The sequence below is a fragment of the Podarcis vaucheri genome (genome assembly GCF_965113315.1).
Source record: "Podarcis vaucheri genome assembly, chromosome: 17".
Taxonomy (NCBI): Eukaryota; Metazoa; Chordata; class Lepidosauria; order Squamata; family Lacertidae; genus Podarcis; species Podarcis vaucheri.
In genome coordinates, this window is record NC_138755.1 from 35,130,258 (window position 1) to 35,156,828 (window position 26,571).

Below are 26,571 nucleotides of genomic sequence, written 5' to 3' on the forward strand. Positions count from 1 at the left end.
TGTGTGTGTGTGTGTGAGAGAGAGAGAGAGAGAGAGAGAGAGAGAAACATTGAGGACATCATACCTCTTTCAATTAATGGCCCTTATTCCTAGATTTTGGAGGTGGCTCCCACATTTGGATCAGATTTGTCTATAGCAGCCTAATGAACATAATTTTTTTTTCCAGCTTACAAAAATGAGATGCCATAGGGTTAGCAGTTTAAATTAAACTTTCAGTCTCTTACGCAATATCCTCTGAGAGTAAGGAACAATCGTTTGCATTATAGCTGTAAACAACGGAACCATGGAATTCTAAGAACGGAAGGTTGTCTTCCAGGGCACTCCGGTGGACTGGATTATTCTGGTTCATAAAAGTGCAAAAGAGAGCTTGTTGTAAAGGATGTTTAAGAAATGGTTTTTCAGATCAATCATACTGGCACAGGTCACAGTGCGCTTGCCTTCTTGTCCAGGTTACAAAAGCATCACAACAATTTCTGTTGATAGGTAATTAGAGAAGTTAATGCATCCAGTGCATACCAAGAAAATGCTTTGCCCTACGCATATATAAAACATATACATCTTCCAACACAGAGATTATTTGCTATGTCACCACATGCCGTGTCATCAACTCAATCTCCACTACTCAACCTGCAAACCTTAAGGAGAGTCACTGATGACTGTTGCTTTGGAATACTTTTCAGGTCATGCAATCACAACACCCAAGTCCTCATGAGCAATGGTATCAAGCTAACATCAACACTATTTGGGACATAATAAATCTAAGAAATGCAGCAGTTTTACATTTTTTCGTGAAATGGAAAAATTCTATGTGATTTGCTAATTAGAAACTGCACACAGAAGTACAATCAGTGCTGCATTTCAGAGTCTGCCACTTTTTACTGTTTTTTTCCTTCTTGTTCTCTTGTGTGAATCAAGCATATTCCCATTCCTTACCTTTTTGTCCCCTTTGGCCTGTTCAGTCATCCACTGAGGTAGCTTATTTGATGAAGAATCCATATTCTTATCAAATTTGTTTGGATTTGTATGTTAACTGGAATAGAAGAAAAAACAAGTATGCAACTTGGCTGAGTCTAATCTGAAATGCTTTGTGTGGCATAAGTCAATCCATTCCAATCAGTTATTTGGGGGGAAATCAGAATATAAGTTTTCCGCATAAGTAAATATAACCAGTAGTGATGTATGGAAGTGAGAGCTGGACTGTAAAGAAGGCTGATCACCGAAGAATTGATGCTTTTGAATTATGGTGCTGGAGAACACTCTTGAGAGTCCCATGGACTGCAAGAAGATCAAACCTATCCATTCTTAAGGAAATCAGCCCTGAGTGCTCACTGGAAGGACAGATCCTGAAGCTGAGGCTCCAATACTTTGGCCACCTCATGAGAAGAGAAGACTCCCTGGAAAAGACCCTGATGTTGGGAAAGATGGAGGGCACAAGGAGATGACAAGGAGATGACAAAGGATGAGATGGTTGGATAGTGTTCTCGAAACTACCAGCATGATTTTGACTAAACTGCAGGAGGCAGTGAAAGGCAGAAGTGCCTGGCGTGCTCTGGTCCATGGGGTCACGAAGAGTCGGAAATGACTAAATGACTAAACAACAACAAATAATATAAAGAAAATATATTGCTTAACCGTAAAATATTCAAAGGAGGAACTGTTAAATTGCAATCATAATCCCATTTATGTGGGAATAAGCCCCATTAAATTTAATAACACTTACTCCTAAGTAGACACGGTTAGGTTATAATAATATTATAATAATTTATTATTTATACCCCGCTATCTGGCTGAGTTTCCCCAGCCACTCTGGGCGGCTCCCAATCAAGTGTTAAAAACAATACAGCATTAAATATTAAAAACTTCCCTAAACAGGGCTGCCTTCAGATGTCTTTTAAGAGAAGATAGCTGCTTATTTCCTTCACATCTGAAGGGAGGGCGTTTCACAGGTTTCCATAGGTAAAAAGGACTTATTCCACAGAAAGTGTGTTTAGGAATATTTGTAATGTTACAGCCTAATACAGTCAGAAGACAGCCCTGTTTAGGGAAGCTTTTAATGTTTGCTGAATTACTGTATTTTAGTATTTTGTTGAAAGCCGCCCAGAGTGGCTGGGGAAGCCCAGCCAAATGGGCGGGGTATAAATAATAAATTTATATTATTATTATTATTACTATTATTATTATTAAATATTATACGTTTCCCCAGAAGTAAGCCCTCCTCCCGTTTTATAAAATATAACTTACTGCCAGGTAAGTGCATAGGTGTGCAGCCTAACAACATTGCAAACTGAAGTAACTATGGGAGTATGGAACCAGTGCAGAGGGCCCAGAAGTTACACAATCAATTTCTGCGTGTACATACAACCTTATTCAACCCAGTCATAGACATTGTCAGTCCGAATGAGGCTCGGCGTTGGAAAACTCACCTAATCTAAGCCTTCCTTGGGATCCTCACCCTCATCCTAGCAACCTTTCCCGCCAGACCCGCTAAATAGCCGTCACAAGCCGCCGACGCTACTGTCGCAACCGAATGACGTCGTTTACCGCGCCACTCCAGCCCATCCCTTCGCCCGCCCTCCCTCCCTTTTCCGCAGCTGTCAACTCCAGAAGGTGAAATGAGGTGAGACGCATGCGCGTAGCGCTTTCCGCGCCCGCCGGCCTCTGGCGCCCGCGCGGCATTCTGGGGCTTGTAGTTAGCGGTTCTGTGAGGGGAGGCGGGAGAGGAGGCCGGTAGGCTTTGGACGACGGGAAACGAACCCCCGGGCCCCTCTCCCCGCTCGTCGCCCTGCTCCTTCCGTCCACTGGCGCGGAGAGCGGGCTCCGTCCGGGCTTCCCGGCGGAGGAAACGGACCTGAGGCGGCGGCGGGAGGCGGGAGGCGAGCCGGGCGGGCGGTAGGACCTGCCCGGCCGGGGATGCTCCTCTCCGGCTCCCTGCGGGCGGCAGCGCGGGGAAGGCGAGCGCTGCGGGGGCCAGCGGCGGCTGACTGGCTAGCTGGCGAGCGAGGAAGGAAGGAAGGAGGCGAGGAGCGGCTGACGAGATGGAGTAAGTATCCCCTCGCCTGGCTCCCTCCTCGCCCGCCTCGCCTGCGTGTCATGGCGGCGGGCGATCCTTCCCTCCCCATCCCCCCCCCCACAGCACGGAGAGCGCCGCGTCCGTCGGCCTGAGGAGACGAGGGGGGGTGTCCGTGGGAACAGTCCCCTGCTGTGTCAGGTGGAGGGGTGGGGGTTGCTCCCGCAGGTAGAAAAAGCGGGGTTGGCTTTGACCCTGGGAGGCTGTTGCCGAGGGCGGCGGCGGGGGGGGGGGGGAGACAGCCGAGCAGTTAGAGAGGCTTGTGGTGGCGGGAAGGCCCGTAATCGGGAAGGGTGGCAATATTTATTTTTTTGCAGGCCTTTATTCCAGGGGTTTCCCCTTATCCTGCATCCCCAACAAAGGGCATGCATGCTACCTTGTGCCTTGAACGGCGGCAGCAGCAGCACATGCAGAAATTTCAGAAGAGGGGCGCTGGTATAGGGTTACCTTTTCTTTCTTTTTTGCTAGCCCTGATCCTGTATCCTAGAATCATAGAGCTGGAAGGGGCAAGGAGGATCATCCTAGTCCCGCCATCCTGCGATGCAGGAATATTTTGCCCAACGTGGGGCTCGAACCCACCACCCTGAAACTCTTGACCCTTGTGCTGTGCCAGCTGAGCTATCCCAGTCCTGACATGCTGAAATTCAGCAAATGAAGGCTATTCTATCATATATTATTATTATTATTATTATTATTATTATTACCTGTCCCATCTGGCTGGGTTTCCCCCAGCCACTCTGGACGGCTTACAAAACATGTAAAAAACATAGTAAAATGTCAAACATTAAAAACTTCCCAATACAGGGCTGTGATCAGATGTCTTCTAAATAATAGTCCCTTCACCAGGAAAAGCTGGCGAAAGTTTCTATATGCCAGGAAGCTATTTAAGGCACAAGCAGGGCCAGTGAAGGTGGGCAGGGGGATGGCAGCCCTACATCACCGCTTTTCTCTTTTAAGATTTATGCTCTCTCTTTAACATTATTAATAACCTTCAGAAATTTTGCATGTGAAGCTTTTACCACAATGCATCCCTGTCAGGAAAGGTTCCAAATCCCTCCCTGCCCCTTGTAACATCCATAGCTATTATGGGTTGAACGGGCTCTGTTTCTCTCTCCCTAGCTCCCCACAGTACTGTGGGTTGGAATAAAAGGCAAGAGGAGTGTTACAGGAGCAACTTTCTAGTGAAATTAATTATGTACAGAGAGGCTATTGCCGGGAAAGCAGAATAGGCATGCTGGATATCTATGGTGTTATGCATCTTTGTCATATATTTGTTGTTTTCAGTTGATTGGTAAAGATGGAGAGAGGCAGAGGAGGAGGAGGAGGAAGGAGTGTGGGGGGCTCTGGCCTACACAGGAGCATTTACTCCCAGTCCCAGCAGCAGTATCATTATCCTGCCTCCTCTTCTCAGGCGGGCTGCATGGAGATCCAGGAGCTGGCCTCCAAAAGAGTGGACATCCAAAAAAAGAGGTTTTATTTGGATGTGAAACAGAGTTCCCGAGGCCGCTTTCTGAAGATAGCAGAAGTCTGGATAGGAAGAGGCAGGCAGGACAATATCAGGAAAAGCAAGCTGACTCTCTCCTTGTCAGTAGCTTCTGAGCTAAAGGATTGTCTGGGAGATTTCATAGAGCACTATGCCCATTTGGGCCTAAAAGGCAGCCAGAGTCATCGGAATGATCACGGTAATGGCAAAGAGCAAGATTCAAGACGACGGCAACACCATCACCCACCATCACCTCCAGCATCAGTTGGCTCAGAAGAGCATCTTCACAGCGTCTTAAAAACTGAGTATATTGAAAGAGACAATAGGAAGTATTACCTAGACCTGAAGGAGAACCAACGTGGACGTTTCTTACGGATTAGACAAACCTTGATTAGAGGACCAGGCATGATAGGATATTTTGGTCACAGTTTGGGACAGGAACAAACTATTGTCCTTCCAGCACAGGGGATGATTGAGTTCAGGGATGCTTTGGTCCAGCTCATTGAAGAGTATGGTGAAGGAGACATAGAAGAAAGGAGGAGCGGAGGTGATGAGCCTCCTGAACTCCCAGAAGGGACCTCCTTCAGGGTGGACAACAAGAGGTTCTACTTTGATGTGGGGTCCAACAGGTACGGTATTTTTTTGAAGGTAAGTGAAGTGAGGCCTCCCTACCGTAACACCATCACTGTCCCATACAAAGCATGGACAAGATTTGGGGAAAACTTTATCAAGTATGAAGAGGAGATGAGGAGAATTTACAATGGCCATAAAGAGAAAAGAATGGATACAAGAGGGGACAGTGGTGAAGAACAAGAGGGTCTTGATTAGAATGTATTTCAACGGGCCAAGAAACAAAATAGAAAATTGGCTACAGATACTGATACGTAGTTGTTGGAAGAAGATGCCTTTCTTTTTGTAAGTTCTTCCCTGTTGTTAGATAACACCAATATATAACATATTACAAGGGTTTGGTTGTCATATTAAATTATACCCAGTAATATCTCTGTGATTTCTATCAGAATAGTCGAGAATAGTTAACCACCCAATGATTCTGAAAATTCCAATAATTTCATGGTCTTCAAAGACTACTTGTGTATAATAGCGCTAAATCTCTTATTACGACCTTTAAAGGAATCTGTATCAGGTTTGTGTTGCAGTGTAACATGATATAAGTAAGGCAGATTGAATTAATGTCTTCTAATACTAACCATAGAGCATTTATGACCAAAACTGATCTTTAAATTTTAAATACTTGTATTGGGAAAGGTATCTTTGAATAACTATCTGCTGGTCACTTTATGGTAAAAACCTTGGAAGCGTGGGGGAGGGGGGGATCAAACCTCTATAGTGTATTGGCCAGTAATTTCATGGTTACCTAATTTTATGATAACCTATTAATTTTAAGTGTCCCAACAATATAAATCCATGTTTGATTGTTTGAGAGTAATGTTTATCATGAATCATCCATTTGTATGGACTGCTTACATCATGTGAGGAGAGTTTTATTTAAATAATGTTGCAACATTTCGAAAGCTATTTTTGTATTTGTGGTGTTAAGGGGCTCCAGCAAGTTGCTGTGATGTGGGACTTTAGTAGGTGGTTACAGTTGGAATTAAAATTCAAAATAAGGAGGTTAAATATGTGGTGTGGAAAAGTAGTAGAATAATGTTGTTTTTATCTTTATACTTTATGAAAATGCTTTGAGAGATTTTGGTGCATCACTTAACTGGTACAAAACAGATCTCTAATTTCACACTGATGCAGTTGAAGCATTCAATAACAGCTATCAGCACTTCCCTTAAATCTTACATTTCAAATCTATATTATTATTGCAGGCCACAATCTGCACTTCTTCTTTTGTTAAATCATTAACCCATGATCCTCCAGCTTAATGCTGTAGAGTTACATCTTGATCTGTAGAGCAATATCTAGAGACAAGAGTTCCAATCATGAGAAGATTTTTTAAAAAATACCAAGATGATGAATGGAGAATTCTGTGTTGATTATTGATAAAGAAAAGAAAAAAGTGAACTTGCACCAAAATCACCAAAGGAACTTTAGAAATGTGTGTTACAGTTGTGACAGAGAAGGGGGGGAAAGATGTATGGACTTTAATTTCACTGTTTTAGGTGAGTTTCCCAATATATAAAAAGTGGACCTATTCAGTGTTTGGTCTAGTTTCAGAAATAACAATTAATGAGTAATGTCAAACCTAAAACTAAGATTTCCAATTTGGTTATTTTAATTAGTAGTGGCCTACTGGGCCATGATATCATTGAAAGGTTATACATTCATCTTAGTATAAAAGTATACTAAGAGATGTTCTGGGGGTGGAAATTAGACATCTGAATGAAAGAGTTCTATGTACTGTTTGTGATGTTTTAAAATTATAGTGAGTTGTCTAAGCCTAAATTACCATATTGCTGATTTGGTGCTGCACGTCCCAATGCCTATAGTAATGGTAGTAGTGTTGGATTCCAAAATACAGGATCCATGAATGTAGAAACTCCTGATGCTCACATTCTCACAACTCTCGTCTCACTATGAGGAACTTCCCCTTCCCCCTCAGTATGCAACATGTTTAATTCTTAGATCAGTCAATACGTTTTTATTGGAATTTTATGGCAACTTTATCCTATGCTGTTAAATATGGTTCACTGAAATATCCTGCATTCTTCATATAAACTTTTAATTGATAAAAGTATACAAATTGTCTAACTGGTTGTCAAAAAAAGGCATTTCCCCTGTTTTTAAAAAGGAAATAGCTGTGAAGTGGTATCTTTACGCTTCAGTCAGAATTTATATTTGTTTATACACTGGCATGTGCAATTTTGCATCATTGTATCTAAATCCTGTTTTCTGGATTTTGCCATGGATTCTGTACTCAACCCCACTCCAAATTTCTGTATCCCCATTCCATCTGTTTCCCCATTTTCATCTGTTTACAGGGGCAGGTTGTTGTCTTCTTCAGATCAACTATGCCCTTAATTAAATGCAGTGCTTTTTTTCTTGGGGAACACAGGGGGACTCATAACCCTAAACATTTTGTGAATCTTTGTACTTTCGTCTATTTACTGTATTTATTTCCCCCAATTTAAACTATAAAATGGTGATTTTCTTGAGTCAAAATGAGAGTACCCCTAAACATTTTTTAAGGAAAAAAGCACTGATGAAATGCACATGTGAGCATCTGAGACTGACTACACATGAGCTGTAAAGTGGCCATCTACTATATACAGTATACAGTGATTTTGGCTTATCCATTGGAAGCAACTGCTTCTTTCATATTGCCATATCCAAGGGTTATATAGTCAATTTACAAAGCTCGGAGCTTAAATGGTAATTTGGGAAATAGATTCTTTTTACACCTGGCAGTACATCCCCATCTTTGGAGAGTGGCAATAACATGTAGTGTTTGCAGAAGGGTCTGTTATAATGTAAAGAACTATTCTTTGCACCCCAAAAATGCCATGTCCCTTAAACTTGAGAAAAACACAAGCTTATTTGCACTAAAAAGCGTGGCCAAAAACAAATCTAGGAGGGCCGGGTGGATAAAATCAATTTGTACCTCTTGAATTATCTGTTCTCATGAGAGAATTTTACAGTAAAGCCCTGACCTCTCTTTTAAAACTATGGTCCAGACAGAAAGTCTGTCAGTTTTGTGATTTTGATAATAATGCACTTTATATTTTATAAATAATAGAAGCACATTTCTGCTACAGGTCTGGTACAGTGTGTTTCAATATTATACTCTAAATCAGTATAAAAATGGCTTTCTGCATATATGTCTGTCAGTGATCTATTTTATGGATTAGATCAAATTACACTGGCATGATTGAGTAGAACAGGCACCACTTTGAAATTAATTTCAAAATATTAGTGGCCTGTTTTTTTTCAGAAATATTGAGTACATTTCTCACTGGATTTGAATAATCAACATTTCTGAAACTCAGATACTTCAATAGATTTTTAAGTAACTTATTACTGCAGCTGCTGCAGATGTGGGTTAAATAACTTTGTCCTATCTGTAGTTTTGCAGTGTTGTCACATAATTCCTCTTCCTTCCATCAAGAGTCCTTTTTGGGGACTAAATGTTATGTGGTTTACACCAGGTTGGTAGTAGGTGACGTGTGCTGGCTATATCTCATATAATGTAGCCTCTCTTTTGCTGAAGTACAAACCTAGAAAGTTGTTATCACAAAACAGTTGTACAAGTGAGTTCCGCAGGACAGTTAAAATGGCTGTACTTTGCACCAATTCTGTGAAAATTTATAGCACATTACACTAACTGAAAAGCAAGTAAGTTTGATGAAAAAAGATGCAGAAAAACCATTCTTATTCCTATACTTAAAAGAGTGGGATAAAAGATATCTAATGTGTCAAAACCAGACAGATTTAAAAACTAGAAATGAAGATGGAGATACTATTTCATAGTGACATCATATGTGTATCTCAATATTAAAACTTATTTTTTCTTAAGAATCTGCTGTTCTAAGGACCAGTTTCTCTCTGTCCATTTCTCTCACACATGAGTAGTGTTACTGTTGTAGTAGCTTAAAAGTATCGGGTAGATAGACTACGGTAATTCTCCAATCGTATTCCAAGGAAATTTTCTTAAGGTTTTCAATTTAGTTAAATTTGCAATTAATATGTTATGGGCAGTGTTATTTTTCTAGAAAAAAATGGTGCCGGAACTCACCATGAACGCTTCCCTTGTTCTCTTATAATGGCAATGAAGCCCACCTAAGAGGTGCCAGAACTGAGTTCCGGCTGAAAAAAAGCCCTGTTTAAGGGGACCATATCGTTAAAATATGAGAATCACATGCTTTGTGTTTGCACACAAATTATAGCACATTCCATCTTCCATTCATCAGCAGCACGCCCTTCCACGTCAAAACGAACAAAGTCTCTTCTTTAACATTGCTAAACCTAGGTTTAGATTTCTGTGAACAGGCTGATGATAGTAGCACCTTACCCATCCTTATCTAGATGCCAGCCCAAACTCACAAGAGGAAAAGTAACATATATGTTCTGATAATAAACCAACAAGTGTATACCCCAGAGCAGTTTGTAAGCTCTTGCATAAAGGGAAAAAAGGACAGTGTGAATCGGTTCTAAGATTTAGGGTGGTACCCAGTGTTGCCAAGCAGAATTTCCCCTATCCTCCCTATTGCACCCCCTCAGGTCCCACTTCAGATCTGCTCCAAAGCCTCTCCCAACCCTTGGAAGCGGATTTGGTGAATATCTGGGGGTCTGCCAGGTATGAGAGAAAAGGAAATTCTGTTCAGCTAGCGGTCAGACACAATTGGAATATCACCCTTAATATATCTAATAAGATATTTGCAGTGATTATATCTTTACCATATGCATGTTGGCTGATATCCAATGTTAATCAAACTCAAAGTAAACCTATTGATTTCAGTTGGTCTGGTCTCAGAATGATGGTTGAGTATCACCCATTATTATATATTAAGCCTTTGACCCTGAAATCTCTATCTGAATTTCTGAATTTAAAAATAGGATCTAAAATTCAACTTTTGTACTAACAGAAATTTCAGGTAAATGTTTAGCTCACCAAACTGTTTAATTTATGAGTTACCCCATATTTTCAAAAGAAAACTTTTTTAAAAAAAAACACAGGGAGGCAGGCCTCTCAGTAGAGTTGAAAGAAAAATAGCAGCAAAAATGCTTCTTAAAATATAAGATGAGGTTGTAAAGTGCAGAGTGAAGGTGTAATATTGGATGCTATAGTGTAGCCTTCCTCAACCTGATGCCCTCCGGGTGTTTTTGGGCTACAGCTTCTGTCATCCTTGACCACTGGCATAGCTGCTTAGAACTGATGGGAGCTGTAGAGCGAAGCTTTAGGGAGGAACACCATAGTGTTTCGTGTAATAGTTGAACTGCAAGTCTCAAAATAGTGCTGATATTTAAGAACGATCCAAAATACTATATCCGCATGGGGCAACATCAGTGATATACACCCATTTGCACAATGGAAAGCTGCTCATGCAGTAGGACTTTTGGTTTTTCTTCTCCCCTCTCCATCCACAGCCTGCCCCCTAAATCTGTTCCAGAGGATCCTTCAACCATATGGAACAAGTTTTAGGGGCACACAGAGGGGCTAATGGAGGAAGAGGGGGGGGACCCACTGCATGAGTGGATGCCTGTTCTCACCCATGATATTTTATTTGGATGCAGATTGGTAGGAGCTTTTAACGTTATATGCTTGTTAGTGAACTTTTTTACATTTTTAAATTGTTTAATAAAGTGGCTTAAAAACTCCATAGGGAAGAGAACCAGCAAGGTTCAGGAAGGACCGATGATCATTTATTGATAACCATGTTAATTGAAACTATAGCAATTTGTGTAGTAGCAATATATTTAGTTTATTATTTAGCTCTTGCTGTAGATTAGCTGCAGTTTGATTAAATTAAGCTCTTTATAATCGCAACATACTGGTTCAAATTCATTTGTATGTGCACGTAAAACATTTTCATCATCATCCTTGTTGCAATGTCCAAAATGAAATTTGCTTTTTCCATTTCATTGTTTCCAGAATCACTTTTATTTCCTAAATACATTTTGTAATAGTAAAGAACTGGAGTAAATATTTTATTTGGTTGAAGTGGAATGAAAACATGTGACATTCCATACCTAGGTATTTTCTGTTTTTTTAAGCTAGAAAAACGCCCTTCTGATATTATGCTAGCTGAAGAATCTATAGGCTTCTCTCTCTAAGCAACTTTTTGCTGTTAACAAATAAACTTGGCTCAGATGTCATGTTTCCAATCGCCCAACCCAAAAAAGAGTCATATTGTTGGTGCACAACTCCTTTCAACCCTGAGCAACAATGGTTTATAGCAGGGATAGTTAACATTTGCCCCTGTAGATGTTGGACTACAACTGTCATCACCCTCAGCTATTGTCCATGCTGCCTGGGGCTGATGGAAGTTGGAGTCCAACAACTTCTGGGGGGCCACAGGTTAGCCACCTCTGCTGTACACACTATCCTCCCTTTTCATGATCAGTTTGAAGAGTAAAATTCTGGTTTTCAGCTGGAGGTTTTATCATTAATTGTGAGTTTGTGCATAGTATAGCTCTCTGGTTTGGATGCTCCAGCATGATGTCGCTTGCCCTAACCAGGTAATTGTTTCTCTTTCTACTCTTGACTTAACTAGTGAGATAAGAGAGTGCATGAGCAGAGGACTTATTCCCAGTCATCCAAAACATAATTTAGAACAGACCTAGTACAGCTGAACTTTTCCTGAGAATTATATACAAACCAATTCAAGCTAGTTTAACAGTTTTGGAATTTCCACTGACATATAGTATGGTAATCGTCAAGTGGTTCAGTAAAGTTTGATGACATGGTAACAGACATTTTTTAGTGAATGTCCGCAAGTCATTATTTGAATCTGCATGTAAAGGAAGTGCAGGAGATTTTCTTAATACTGTATGTATATGAAAATTGCAATCCTGACACTATTTTTTGAAATTATTTCATTACCGCCATTGAGGATTTTTATGTGAGTGGGTTTTTGCTGTGGTTTTGCAAAACAAGGTTAATTTTGAGAGCAATCCTACGTGTAGGTTTTTACGCTAACACTACTTCCAGAGCCACTCTGAATCTTAAGTCTGTAGATCTGATAGATTCATTTATTATATTTCTCAATACTTTCAAAGATTTCCTTAAACACAAATAAATATAGCTCTTGAGATAGCATTCATATGTTTCAAATGTAACATGATTGATAGCGATCAAAATCTCACTGCAGCCATAACTTTACTGATCTGACCATATTGAGATCAGGAGTGTGCTGTCGCATTGTGTACTCCCTCCTTGCATGAATCGTCCCGTCTTTTCATAGTTTACATTAACTATTTTGTCATTTCAATCTGCATTGCTGCTAGTCATGCTGTAGGATGAAGCCTACATTGTGCTAACTAAGGTTTGCAAAAGCACTTCAAACCCTGATTTCACAGAGCACCACTTTGGTTAACACATCATGGAGAGGGAGGAACTTGTATAGGAGAAGGCAGGACAACAAACAGGTCTTTAGTGCCATTTCTGCAGTACATGTTATCTGTGATTCTGGATTCCTTGATTTAGAAAGCAAGAGCAGAATATGGAGTTAAGATGTAAGTTTGGGGGCAGGTTACTGTTCTATTATTATAACACTTGAAAATTTAATAAATGTACTTGAGATATTTAAAATGGTAAATTCATACTAACTTACAATTGCAAGATAACTGAAGCTTCACTGGGAAGCAAAAATACTAACCCTTAATTAGTTTTCTGCCCATCTTTGCCTCTGCTTCAAAAGTTTGAAAAACTGTAGAGCTGTGAAGTGAATGCAGGTTTCTGCTTCCTCAATTTTTCCCATGTGCTCATTAGAGCAGACAGGGTTCTGGGTCAGAATAAATCCATCAATACTATAATGTAGTAATGTTTTTTGTGGCAGCAATGAAGCCTCTGGCACTAATTTGCTGAGCTGTGCTGATGTTGCAGAGGCTGAGCAGCGATCATATTGCAAACTGAGCAGCAGAGGAGGCCTTAGAAAGAGGGAGCTTTGAGTCAGGGTTGCTGAAGAAAGGGAGGGAATGATAAAGAGGAGGCTGGGCAAAGGAGAAGGCAGGCATATTGAGACAGGCTACATATTTTAAGGAAAAATGATAAGCAGCAGCGGATAGGAGAGAAGATGTCAGCAAGGTGCCACATTGAGAACCCTTTAGAGCGGATGTCTGCAGGACAAAAGAAAAGGGATTGATGGAGTTCTGCACAGGGAGTAGGGAAAGAAGAGGGAAGGCTCTTATAAGCAGAGGGGAAGCAATGGCTTTATGAAAAGAGAAATGGAAGCAAGAATGGAGCACAGGAACATAAGGAAGTAGAGATTTTCTAAAGGAAAAGTCTGATGAGTGATTGACCACAGCTGTGGCCTTGGGTCTCTAATTTAGACCTAGATTGAGGGAAATAATCTACATTAAAAATTGCTTGAGCTCTGGTTGTTCACTCAGTATTATGTATTCAAAGCGTTAAGATACTTCTACAACACATAGCTGAAGTTTAATATACACATCAGTGCACACTGATTACTAGAAAAAAAATCTGAAAACAGCGCATTTTCACCTCCCTCAAAATTAGCACATGACAGGGGCTAACTTTTTGGCACAGAGCAATCAGCTGTGGAATAAGGAATGAAAAGGATTTCCAGTGGCAACTTGTTTGCAAAAATGAAGGTGGTGGTGTATTTACCATCCTTTCATATTTCTATATTTCCTGTTTTCTCCTTGCTTATGTCTTGATCTCTTTTTTCTGTTTCTTTCTGCAGTGCTGGAAAAGGTTGCTAATATCATTAATCTAGCACTGAGCCAAATGCAATAAAATATTTTGAATTCAATTGGGCTCGTAGGTTAAAATGCCATTAATATTCACATATGTGTCAGGGCTTCCCCAATGTTCATTTCCTTGGGCCATTTCAGAGAACCCCCATGTTTTAGGACTGCTGGCTGTGGTCTAGAAAGTATAGTTCACCTATTAGTAGGTAAGTGGTGTTTAGGCAATCCACCGTTTTCCCAATTTTTCAGAAATCGTCTGAGAAGGACCACCCCCAGTTTCATATTTACCAGGATTGGCAACAATCAGATGCAAAAATGAACCTGCATAGAATAAGGTAGTAATTCCCACATAAGGTAGTCAGGAAGTTGAGCTGATGATGTAGCTCCATCCTTTAATCCCAGGTGGTAGGTTTTATCTGCATAGGGCTATAATAACAACTAGCTTTTATAACAGAAGAAACCCGAAATATGCTTGGACTTAAATATAAAATTTGAAGTTTATTTTGTTTTTGTTTCAGTCAAGTGTGTGTGTGTGTGTGTGTGTGTGTGTGTGTGTGTGTGTTTAGTCAAGAATTTTCATGTTTTAAACTCTAGATTTTTAAACTCTAGATTTACATATCTTATGCTCACATGAATGATAAGCAAACGGTAATCTTCTAATAAAAAAATAGTGTTGGCCTATCCCTATTGTCTTTCCATGGCAGCACTTTGTGTTTGAAGAGCACCTTGATAATTGGAGAAATTCTGTGATGAGATGTTAGGCAATTAGTAAAGAATAATGATGTATCATGCAGGTAATGGGGCAATCTCATTACACATTTTAAAATATTAAACTTTTATGCTGTAATAGAAAACATTATCTACCTAATAATTTATGACTGAGCCCACCTAACCTACGAATATATTCTAACAAGCTTAATATATAGCCTCCAAATAAAGATTTCCCTTCAAGTGGTGACTAGCTAATCTCATTTCTAAATATTTAATCTTTCCCAATTTATTTATTTTTAATCCTACTTCAAGTTGTGTGTTTTTCCCCCTACAAGATAATAGAACAAATAGGTCTCCTTATCAAGATCTTGCATGACATTGTCATTTTTATATAGTAAAGTATAAGTAGGTGGAGAGACTTTCTCTGCCCCCACCCCCATATACTAGCGGACATCAGAAGCAAACATTTTGCCATTTCTAATTTTATTTTGACCAAATGCATAATCCTAATTGTAGAATTATACAGTTCCAGAGTGGTTGCTTCATTAGGCTACAATCACTCCTAGCCCTACTTACCTGAAAGTAAGCTCCACTTAGGAGTAGACATATTTAGGACAGCACTACAGCACAACCAACAGACATGTGACACCTTGAAAGGCTAACCGATTTGTTGTAGCAAAACATAGCTTACATTTTTTAAAATAATAAGCTCCAAACAGTTTAGCCTTGGGGCTAAACCCTTGATTATCTGGGTTGTCCTTTTCTATATGTTCCCCAGGTTTATGGTATTGATTTTAAGGTGAGGCAAAATGAACTGTACAAGATTCCAAATGTGGCTTTACCATGGAGTTGTATGAAAGTATTACAATACCAGCAATTTTATTTTCATTCCTTTTCCTAATCCCTGAAATTTAATTTGCTTTTTTCACAATCACACAGCCTCTTCCCCAATTAGGTACTGCCAGTTCAGACCTCAAGTATGTCTGTGGACAGAATATTTTTGACCCTAGTGAGTATTGCCTTAGAATTACTTTCATTGAACCCAATTTGCTTGACCTTCATCGTATTGGAGAACCCAATTTGCTTGACATTCAGCCTCTTAAGCCCCAGAGATAGACAAAAATGGAACAGTCTCCCCTCTGGTTTTCCATTGAACTGGCTGGCTAAGGAGCAGGGTGCTATTTTCATATAAACTTTTAATTTTAAAGGAAAACAGGTTAGTTAGAGCAACAACTGCCATAGCTAGCACTTTGTACTTTTCTGAAGTACCAAAACTACAACCCTGTTGTATGGAGAATTATGGCCCTCTCCACAGTCAGAGAGATTTTAGAAGAGATGTAGTGAGCCAATGGTGCATGTTCAGGCTATATTACTACCAGTTCACATATGCACCGTCATTATTTAATTTATTTTTGACTGGCAGCTGAACATGTAAATTAACGCCATTGAAAAGCACTGCTAAAGTGATGGGAAGAGATACAAAACTTCCATCTAAGATGTTATATGTCAGATGACCCATTCACACATCATCTTATGAGCAAACCTCCCATTAACGGGATGACCATACAGAGGCAAGATATGTATTTCTGCATTAATAATCACCAGAAGTGCAGATAGCTGAACTGTTAGTTTCTGCATTTTTAAAATGCAAAGCTGAGTATTGTTACGTTTCACCCAAAAGTTCAGGAGGTTCCTTTTTTAGGATGCAGTTTTCTCGTTTTTAAAGGCTTATATAGGTGTATTAAATTTCTCTTCCCGAGTTGGTTTATTGAATGTTCAGGGTTGGGCATTTCATAGTCAAGATGTTACATACTACACATTTCACTCTTTGATCTGAATATACCTGAATATATATATATATATATATATTTGTGTAATATAACTGAGATGTGTAATAGGCATACTATACGCAGTCACAAAAACAATAAATTTAGCATCCCAGGCAATGCTAGAAAGGTTCTCAAGGATGCCCCGCTCACCTGGACTACAAGGGCAGGGCCGATCCATTCTGCATGTTTTCAGCACACCAAGAAAATAGTTTCTAGTGGGCTTCAATGTGCTGGATCCAGTAGCAGCTCTCCTTTTTCTTATCCTGTCTCTGTTGCACCATGGTGGAGCGGGGTGCCGTTTTCAGCGTCCCAAAAGATGTGACAATAAGACCATGGAGCTTCAAGCTAACAGCATGATATATTTAGAATATTTCATTGCCAGCACTTGGCTCCCTGATGCCTTCAAATAGCTTCATGATTTTTTTCTGTGCATTTTAGAGTCTCATGCCTTTGTGGCATGGGAGACAGAAAGTGTATGAATGAAAATAACATCAAGTTCACTAACAATGCATTCCTAACCTAAGGCTGCAATCCTTACCCCAGTTACCAGGCAGTAAGACCCACTGAATTCAGTAGGACTTATGTCTGAGTACACATGGTTAGTAATCCATTAGTGTTCTTTCTTTTTCTTTTTTTGCTCTTGATGTGTAGAGAGAGATTATGTAAGTATAGCCGTGAGTCTGTTCTTTATAAAGCAAACTCGCATGTGGAAGCATGGATGAAGCCAAGCTTTGCCTCATGCTAATGTTTGGCAGGCTCTTCAGGGAGACTTCAGATAGACTTCTGGTTTCAGGTAGCAGACACTTCAGAAATACTTGTTCTGGAAGACGCGTAAGAAGTATTGGTACTTTTGCTTTTCAAATTGTCTTCTGCCGATTAAGTCTATGGACTTGTATTATAATGTAAAGCTATTATACAATGTAAGTTGTTTGTACATAGTTGCAATCTGGACAATAGCACTGCATATTTCTTTAAACATAGCAAATTGTAATGTGGAGCACATTTGCCATGGCATGTGCAGCACCTGTGCTCTCCGCTCTTACTTTACTCTCTTAAGTAATGTGACAGTATAATTAGGTTTGGGATACTAACCTAAACCATGATCAAAGCTAGCACTTTAAGTACTTGTAGTCACTTTTCTTCTTACTATATGGAGCACCGCACTTTTATAAATACTAGTAGCACTGAGTTTCAAACTTTTTTTGCCCCCATATTTGTGTAGTCTTTACAGGGTGTATGTTTAACAAAGGGTAATGGCTGTATGAAAATAGATTTTCATGAATGTGGCCACTGCCTGGTGCCTAACTTTTATTTTATGTTTTAAAATATTATAAACTGCTGAAAAGGGGGATGAGATCCAGACTACATGTTGTAGCTGTAAATGGAACCATCCCAAATTGCTGACATCTAGACAAATCTGATTTTAAAAGCCAACCCAAAAAATGTGCATATGTACACCCACAGGAGCACAGGCTTTCAAAAACATCAAAACTTTTTAAATACCGTAAGTAAGAACAGCACAAGAGCTTGTGTTTTAAACTTTGCATTATACTGACAGAGTATGAAGTAATTAATTTGGTTTTAAATGTAGAGTTCTGTAGACATAACGCTTGGTAATGGAAGTTTTTAGCATGGGGAATTACCTTGGATAGGCAAGAGTCACTCACAGCTATAGTTCACTGTGTGCATAAGTATTGCTTAAGCAGTTAGGGAAAAAAATATGTACTGTTTCTGTAAATTAGTTTGAACTATAATGTATTGTATTTTCGACCGTAAAACAATTCCCCCCCCCCCAGCAAGGTAGAACTACAGTGCATTAGAAGAAACTGTCACTAGTTATGCTATTGCATTTGTGGAATGCTCTTAGCTTACAGAAAGTTTACTAAGGTTGGGTGGAAGTTTCTACACAATCATTAAATTTCTGTTGGTTACAAATAAAAACATCAGGATCTTTCTTCTACTTACAGAAGAAACTGACCTTAAAAAAAATGCATTGTCTAATTTATATCCTTACCATCAACAAACGTGCTAGCTCTACATTATATGAAGCCCTTAAATGTGCTGTTCCAGGTTTACTTCATGTTGCTAAATACCTTAAGAACTTGGAAATAAATTAACTTTGAAGGCCTGGGCAGCTTACAAAAAATTGAACCATTTTGTGCAAATATTTCTTTTCTTCTGAATACAACTATTTTCTAGATATCACTCAATAAATGCTAGGGAGATTCTTTCTAAAGAGCCCAAAGTATTCATACTCTTTAATGTTCTCATGTGCTCTCATTCAGCGGGCACAATGCAATTACTGAAGCTAGCCTCTGAGGATTAGAAACTATACACAAACAGTTGTTAAGTGCACTATTTATGGTGGCGTCCAGATGTTGAGACTGCATGTACAGTTCCCGTTCCTCTCTCCTCATGAAGAACCAGAAATGCAGCCCTAATAAAATGATTAGTGTCAGCAGAACCCATTGTTTGTTCAAGGATGAGGAAGGTCCAAACACAAGGCCTATTTGATTAGGAACACACACAGCTTGATTGGGACCTTAGTCTTAAAGTGCCCTGCGATGTGTTACCAGTCTCGACTAATTAATTGAATATTGCACAGTCCACTTTCATATCAGTAATAATCCTGACTGAGTTTTAGGAACCCACGTGATTTTATTACGATATAGTGACTGTTATCAGTCATGTTGATTCTGCCACATCAGTGATATCTGCCTAATCAACTCTTAAAATGTAATGATTCATTCCAAATTCAGAGCATTATATTATAAGAATGTCACTCTTTACACTGACCTAACCTAAATATATTTAACTAGAATAGTCAGTATATTTAGTCCCTTTGCTAGTTGTGATTAAAATTACGTGAAAGAGCTTCTATAGTCAAATGGAAAATTGTGTAAAATGTACTAAAAATCTAGCAATGTCCCCTTTTCTAAGCTAATATACAATAAAATATTACAATATGATCCACAGATAGCTGAAGCATTAGATATAAAGGGTAGGATTCAAAGAACCATGCATGGTATTGCTCCCCTACCCCCCGGTCCTGCCAGCCTGCTACAGCTCCCTTACAAAGCTATTCCCAGAGTTGGGGAGCCTATGCAGAGCTGCACTCAATATTGTGCCTGGGGTTGCATCTGGAAAGGTGCATGTATGGACCTCTTTGGATCCCATCCATTGTAGTTTTAATCCAGACAAATTTGCCAGGCTAGTTTTGTGGATCGTGTCTACAGTAGGCTAAACGGTTTGCAAGGTATATATATATTTACTTATACAGATTTAGGGGAAGAGAAACTATAAAATTGGTGGTCCCCTTCAACTAGACCTCTATTTTCCCAATGTTCTTTTCTTAGCCTGAAGATAAAATGTTCATGTAAAAATATTTCTAAGGAATAATGAGCTGCTTTTTTAAAAAAGATAAAAACATTGTAATGGCACACAGGCAGTGTTTAACCTTAGTCGGTGGTGGGTTTGTTTTTCTTTTCAACAGCATGTGTAGTCATTTTAATTTTCATTTTAGTATTCCTCCATAAGTGTAATGGTAATTTTGCAGCTGCACCTATAATCAGAATATGGCATTACAACAGTCAAGTTACTCAAAATCATGTGCATAGCAGGTAGCGGTTTACTCTGTGTGTGTATTCTTCCCCAATGGTACTATTCTTCAGTAGGATATTCTTAACCAAAAGGTGTGTTAAAGTCATGGCATGAAAAATTGTAAATGTAAACGAGTACATGTAATGCTAATTTAAAAGAATTTTCTTAAATTTATGTGATGCTTAATATTTCCTTAGAAAATTTGTTTTAAAGGTAGATCACTGTTCTGAAGGATGTTGGTCCTAATGGAATAGAAATAATGGAAATAAAATGCATGTGTTACAATTGTAGACATGGTAAAGAATTAAATGTGAACTTACTGTACGATACCGACTCTGTTTTCAAACAATCTGTTTTGCTGTTCTATTGTTAACATATATTTAAAAAGCAAATGTACTGTAACTTAGCACTTTTTTTCCTATGTGCCCTGTTCTCACTATACTAGAGGTATAAAATGGCATAGGTGTGGAACATGTAATCATGCCTGCATGTATATTTCAGGGTTTTTGCTTTTCTTGATGTACAAGACTGGTCTCTGCAGACATCATCTTAAGTGCAAAACCCTCTCTATCTATTGACTTATACTGTTAACAGTTCCAGAAATGTTTTTAAAGCAACTTAAGTTCAGGGTCTCTTTACATGATCTCTTTTCTAAAAGATAAGCGTTGGCCATTAAAGAGTAGACCTTGGGGATAATTCGTTTGAGCTCCTAAACACCTAACTGAGGATGTAATCACATATGCCTTTAACAGGATGACATTTAAAGTTTTTGAATGTGGCATCCCCACACTTGCCATCAAGCAAGTACAGATTTGAAAGGGATGTACTGTATACTGCAAAACCCAGAGAGAGATCATGCCAACAAGAAATGGCCAGAAATGACCACTTTGCTTGTATGTCTATATGCATGGAGTGGGGAGCAAAAAAGAAAAGAAAAGTGGAATTGAGTATTAAGGGCACATGCAAATCTATCCTGAGACAGCACCACATTTAGTTGTCACAATAAATTTGCTTAATTTCATTACAAGCATTGCAGAACATCAGAAAATGAGGAAGACTGTACCCTTGTGAAGAGACCTCAAGCAGGACACAGTAACAGGCTAACAATTAAATTCCGTATTTTGCTATCGCTTCTTGTTTGGGTGAAAGAATTAAGACTCGGGGTCCTGTTCACTTGAGGTACTTACAAAAATGAAAAGGGAGGCATTCAAGTACATGAATACGAGCCATTGTTTATTGAAGGAGGGTATATTTTTTCCAGAGCAATGTGTTGAGTACGGACAGGTAAAGGGTCTTAGTGAGAGAAAGGATGCTTGAAAAGGAAGGAATACAAATTATTTTGGTTGTGCTGCAATCAAAACAAGCCTTAGGATGGATAGATACACACACACACACACACACACACACACACACTGAATGACACATTTCAGAGCAAGGTTGAATAATCTCTCACATTTAAAGAAAATCTGTGTGGCTCTAGAACGCTAGCATGACAGAGAAAAATGGTTCTAACACAGCCTTTTTCTGATATGCTGATTTCTCTGTACAGGAGTTTGTAATATGGAGAAGCTTTAAGTCTAGTGGTCCCTTGTGTTCTGAAGTAGCACAGTCCTGGCAGGACTATACTGCATGCATTTTCTGAACATGTGGGTGAACTCTCAGCTAGTCAGCTCATGACGACACACAGCTTGAATGTGTGATCCACTTCCATTGAAGGATTATGTAGGATGAGAGAGCTCTGATTACCTATTCAAATCCATATATATATATATATGGTCATCATTTTAATCAGTGTGATAAACATCAATGCATGAACTTCTTCAAGTAATTAAAAAGCTCTCTGCTTTTTAACTAGGCTGGGATTGAGAAGGCACTGAATTTTTGCTGAGAGGTGTCAGTAAACCAGGATCAGATGTGAAGCGGGAAAGTAAGGCTTATCTGTAGATCAGTATGTGCTGTAAAGCATCAAGCTCAAAACTAAGCAGTCATGAGTCAGAAAACAAAGATCACAACCAAATGTACATGGATACTATGCGGCTCTCTTCAGAGGTAGAGGGATTCAAAAAGGCAAGGTAAGATTGAAATAGTAATCAAGTTGCTTTAAAGCTTACAGAGGTGATGAGTGAAATAGTAATCAAGTTGCTTTAAAGCTTACAGAGGAGATAGGCTTCAAAATCCATGTTAAAGGGAAGACAGGAGATAAGGGTGTTTAGGTGGTGGCAGGGTTTTAATAGTGAAAAATAGACACATCAAATGAGATATACCGGTAAGAGGCCATAATGGATGGCAGAGATATGTACAAAACCAATGGCAGGCACAGAGTTAAAAAAAATGTCCACAATCAGAAGACAGGTGTTGTTCCTGGGAGCAAAGGGGGAGATGCATGGAGTCAAAACTTTGTATGGAGGAAATGGAACTAGGAGGCTTAGTGATGATAGTCAATGAGGTAGAATCATTATGGCTTGTTACATTCCAAGGCCACTGCTATGTGCAGGGAGAAGATTTGTAAAAAGGGAGTATTATAAAGATTTCCACCCTGTTAGCAGTTTTTAGCTCTGTCAGAGCACAGGGCTAAAAGCTTGGTAGCACCCAAATCTTAAACTATCCCGTGGTCTACTGTAAGTTTATTCATAGACTGATTACTGCTTCCAGGCATTTCTCTAATTATTCTACAGCATTTCTTCACATCGGACTGTTAAAGGTAAACACAAGATGAAGTGAAGCTTAGATTAAAAATGAGTACCTAGAGCTCTAAGTTTAAACTACTTAATAGTTTATCTCACTTTGAATTTTTTAAAAAGTTGAATCATTTGCCACCGATTCCAGCTACCCGTACAGTGCTTCATTAGTTTAGTTTTTGAGGCCATGTAAATACCCGACCCTGAAATTCAGACTAAGTAAGCCTATCAGCAAACTCCCTGTGTTACACTCAAGAATTGCTTCTAAAATCTTCAGCATACTCTAGTATTAACGGGGTGTTCAGATGTGACTTGTCATGTACTGTACTCAAAGGTTCATTGATCAGTGACTGTATTGTACTGTATGAATAATCATAAATTGCCTTGTATTGTTTATAATAAGACTGTACTAAGTACCACACAGATTTCCATGTTCCAAGTTTGTCAGCAATGCATGTGGGCAGTTAGGTCCTGAAACTATGTGGTGCTAACTCTTCCATATCTAATGGTGCTTTTGTGGATGCTAACTGCTGACATGCTGAGGAGAAAAAAAAGCTTGAAGTTGAAAAGTGTCTCATCCGTTCGTAAAAGTAAAAAACAACCATGATTTAAACTTGAATTGTTTCACAGTACCATTGACAATCCGGTGTTTTATATGTGTGTACTTTTTATTGGGTTTTCAGACGATTCTTCAAAAAGCAGCTCTCCCATTTCTCCTATAAATGGATTTGTATTTGACCCAGGCAATAGCCTTTTCATGTTGACTGCTTATCCCTGCATCTCTGTTTGAATCCGGTGAATATTCAGCCTGCTTATGTATTTTCAGGGGGGTGGGCAGGGGAAGTCACATGAGATGTTCTTATTCACACAATCATTCCAGAAGAGTAAGACAGTTTCTTCTTAAAAAACACTTATACTGAGGCCGGATCATATATATTCTAGAACACTAACCTTTGGGTGTGATCACCCTGCTTATTATGAACCATAAAACTGTTTCATACATTATAGTCAAATATGACTGAATAAATGGAAAGGAAGCTGAAACCAATCATGGCACGTGTACCTCTATTACATGTTCATTTGCTGCAATCACATGTAACATTTTTAGATGTACATATGAAGTGTACGTCTTCAAATGTGCCTGCAAGTAGAAGCGGAATGATGATAAAAGTGAATCACACCAAAGTTTTCAGAGGTTGAGAGTTTAATGAATAATAAAATCATGTCTCTAGAGGTCTAATGAAGGCAAAATGGAGCAAAGCTTAATTTTCACATCAAACGACGTGCTTTAATGCTGCTCTGTATCCATTTATGTGAAAAGCTGCACATACCTGTAGTGGTGTTCAAACATCTATGAAGGGGGGAGCATAATTCTGTTTCCCACATAATCTTATTTCACACAAGAATGGGAATTGCTTGATGACATGAATTGGCCTGTTGGTGATCGTTATATAGGCTCTACAATTTATAGAATCCTGGCAAATCAAAATACTGTAGTTCTGTTCTTTTACAGTTCACCTACACTTTGAAGAGATGGGAATATTCCTTGCCTGCCAGCAGTGTACTTACTACTTTTTAAATAAAATGAATAGAATTGCTCAAATACTCAAATCTCAAATACTATAAGGGAGATTGCAACACGTTAAAAACCAAACAACTCTCACGGCTCTGGAATAAAATTCCAATTTTAACCCACTCCGGACTCCAAGTTTAAATGACCATCAATTGGACATACTATTGTACAGCTGTTTGCAAGTGTCATTAAGGGGGGTGGGGTAGGCAGCACAAAGCGTTGTGAATGTGGATTCAGCAAAGAGGCAGAGAAGCAATATCCCTAGATTGTGTGGGGGGGAAAGAGAGGAGGTAATGGCCAAACCCTGGTGCAAATATAATGGCATCAAGTTAACTTCAGAAATACTTAAAACGCCTCTAAAAGTACAGTAGTATATGCCATCCGTAATGTAGACTAAATTCTGCACTGTACCATTTCAGACAGGAGGTAAAAGGTAAGTTGCTTTTTTTTTTTAATGCTACCTCGTGTAAAAAAACCAACTCCCTGGTAACTTGCCAAGGAGAAAGGCATGCTGTATGCTACATGTAGGAAGTTACCTTTGTAAAAAAAAAATCATATTTTTTATTTACTCATACAGGGGAGCATTCAAATATACATTTCTCCCCACCTGTTGTCTTCAACTGGTACCGTCCAGAAATAAAGCACCACATTCTGCATCGTATGTAAAAAAACCACACATTCCTTACTCTGTGAAAGATGATGCCCAGTTATACATGTCTCCTTATGAAGTGTCTGGATAGGTACCCAAAGGAAGAAAACTCATCACTTAAAAAACCAAAAAAAGAACAACCCCAAAGTGTTTCATGCCTCCATTGCCACTGCTCTTCCTTGCAAACATCTTTGTCATACCGGATTTCCTAAATTTTTTGCTAGAATAATTTTTTTAAAATACTGAGCTGCTTTTTGGAGGAATATTCATATATATATATATTTGTCAGTTTGACAAGTCTATTTGCCCCATTATCAACTGAATTTACATGTTGTTTGCCACTGTTTGTTCTGTCTTACAATAAATTGCTTACTTGTGTAGTCTTACACATTTATTCTGTTTTTAAGCTAATATTGAATATATCAGCTTCACTGAAATTTGTAGAAGTATACATATCCCTGATGTTGCTATATATTTAGCTCAAATGCTTGCACAAACGTGTATTTTAACTATGAGAAGAGAGGATCTCACAGCCTAAAAGCCTGCTTCTTTGTATCCATTTGATTATTCCAAAGAGCTGCCAGAATGTTTTATTTTAGCGATAATACCCCAGTAAACGGGAAGCACCACTCCTCAGAAGCTTAGTGGCTTATGAAGAAAAAAGTGCAGTTGGTCTTCTAAACTAAAGTAGTGATCTTTAACTGAATAGGAAAAAGAAGAAGAAGAAGAAGAAGAAGAAGAAGAAGAAGAAGAAGAAGAAGAGTTTGGATTTGATATCCTGCTTTATCACTACCCTAAGGAGTCTCAAAGCGGCTAACATTCTCCTTTCCCTTCCTCCCCCACAACAAACACTCTGTGAGGTGAGTGAGACTGAGAGACTTCAGAGAAGTGTGACTGGCCCAAGCTCACCCAGCAGCTGCATGTGGAGGAGCGGAGACGTGAACCCGGTTCCCCAGATTACGAGTCTACCGCTTTTAACCACTACACCACACTGGCTCTCAGGAAATCATAAGTACAGTGGTACCTTGGTTTGCATACGTTTTGGATCACAAACACGTCAAATCCAGAAGTGCGTGTCCCGGTTTGCAACCTTTTTTTGGGATTACACCCCAATTTTGGGGGAGTACAACCCAATTTTTTTTCGGAGGCCCCATTAGCGAAAGCACTCCTTGGGTTACAACCTGTTTTGGTTTACAAATGGACCTCCGGAATGGATTATGGTTGTAAACCAAGGTACCACTGTACAGTCACATTAGAACCTGCTATTCACGGTGCAAAACCATACTGGTAAATGTCATGTAAGTCAACAATGCTGAACTGCAGCAGAAGATGGAAGTAACTGACCCTAAGGGGTTATAGACTCATAATTGTTAATTGTTTGTCATACCAAATTGTTGTTAACAATTGTTAATTGTCGATGAGCAAAAAAATCCCCAAGACTGATCTTCTAGTATTAATGAAGGGCTTCATGCAACGTTCATAGGTTTGAGTTAACCCGTAACTCATCTGTAGCCTTCGAGTTGTGATATCAAATGCTCCAGCTCCTATGGAAGGAGGGATAACAGGCCTAATTCAGACATTACTACTGCAGCATGGGAGCGGCTTTCATGTGGGGTGATCCCAAGTTACACTGGTTGGATATGGG

The 26,571-nt window shown here is 39.3% G+C and overlaps 2 protein-coding genes and 1 long non-coding RNA gene across 5 annotated transcripts in view; 2 read left to right on the top strand and 1 right to left on the bottom strand.

The window, feature by feature from the left end:
* Positions 1-2,547, bottom strand: part of WRN (WRN RecQ like helicase) — a 57,882-nt gene extending 55,335 nt beyond the window's left edge. Inside the window, exons 1-3 of the mRNA XM_082204563.1 lie at positions 2,424-2,547; positions 934-1,030; positions 225-340 (exon numbers count right to left, since the gene is read on the bottom strand). Coding sequence (XP_082060689.1) covers positions 225-340; positions 934-996 — 179 coding nt within the window. The 5' untranslated portion in view covers positions 997-1,030; positions 2,424-2,547. The remainder of the gene's footprint in view (positions 1-224; positions 341-933; positions 1,031-2,423) is intronic.
* Positions 1-8,333, top strand: part of PURG (purine rich element binding protein G) — a 228,491-nt gene extending 220,158 nt beyond the window's left edge. The window contains exons 2-3 of one of the 3 annotated variants that reach the window (XM_082205132.1): positions 2,732-3,040; positions 4,352-8,333. In XM_082205132.1, coding sequence (XP_082061258.1) covers positions 4,365-5,378 — 1,014 coding nt within the window. In that variant the 5' untranslated portion in view covers positions 2,732-3,040; positions 4,352-4,364 and the 3' untranslated portion in view covers positions 5,379-8,333. Of the gene's footprint in view, positions 1-2,647; positions 3,041-4,351 lie in introns of those variants that run through there. The other 2 variants (XM_082205131.1, XM_082205133.1) reach the window with 2 other exon arrangements.
* A 5,485-nt stretch (positions 8,334-13,818) lies between these two features.
* LOC309522114 lies at positions 13,819-25,312 on the top strand. The gene is made up of 2 exons (XR_014214854.1): positions 13,819-22,141; positions 22,186-25,312. It is a non-coding gene; the product is annotated as an uncharacterized lncRNA (long non-coding RNA).
* Positions 25,313-26,571: the final 1,259 nt, after the last annotated feature.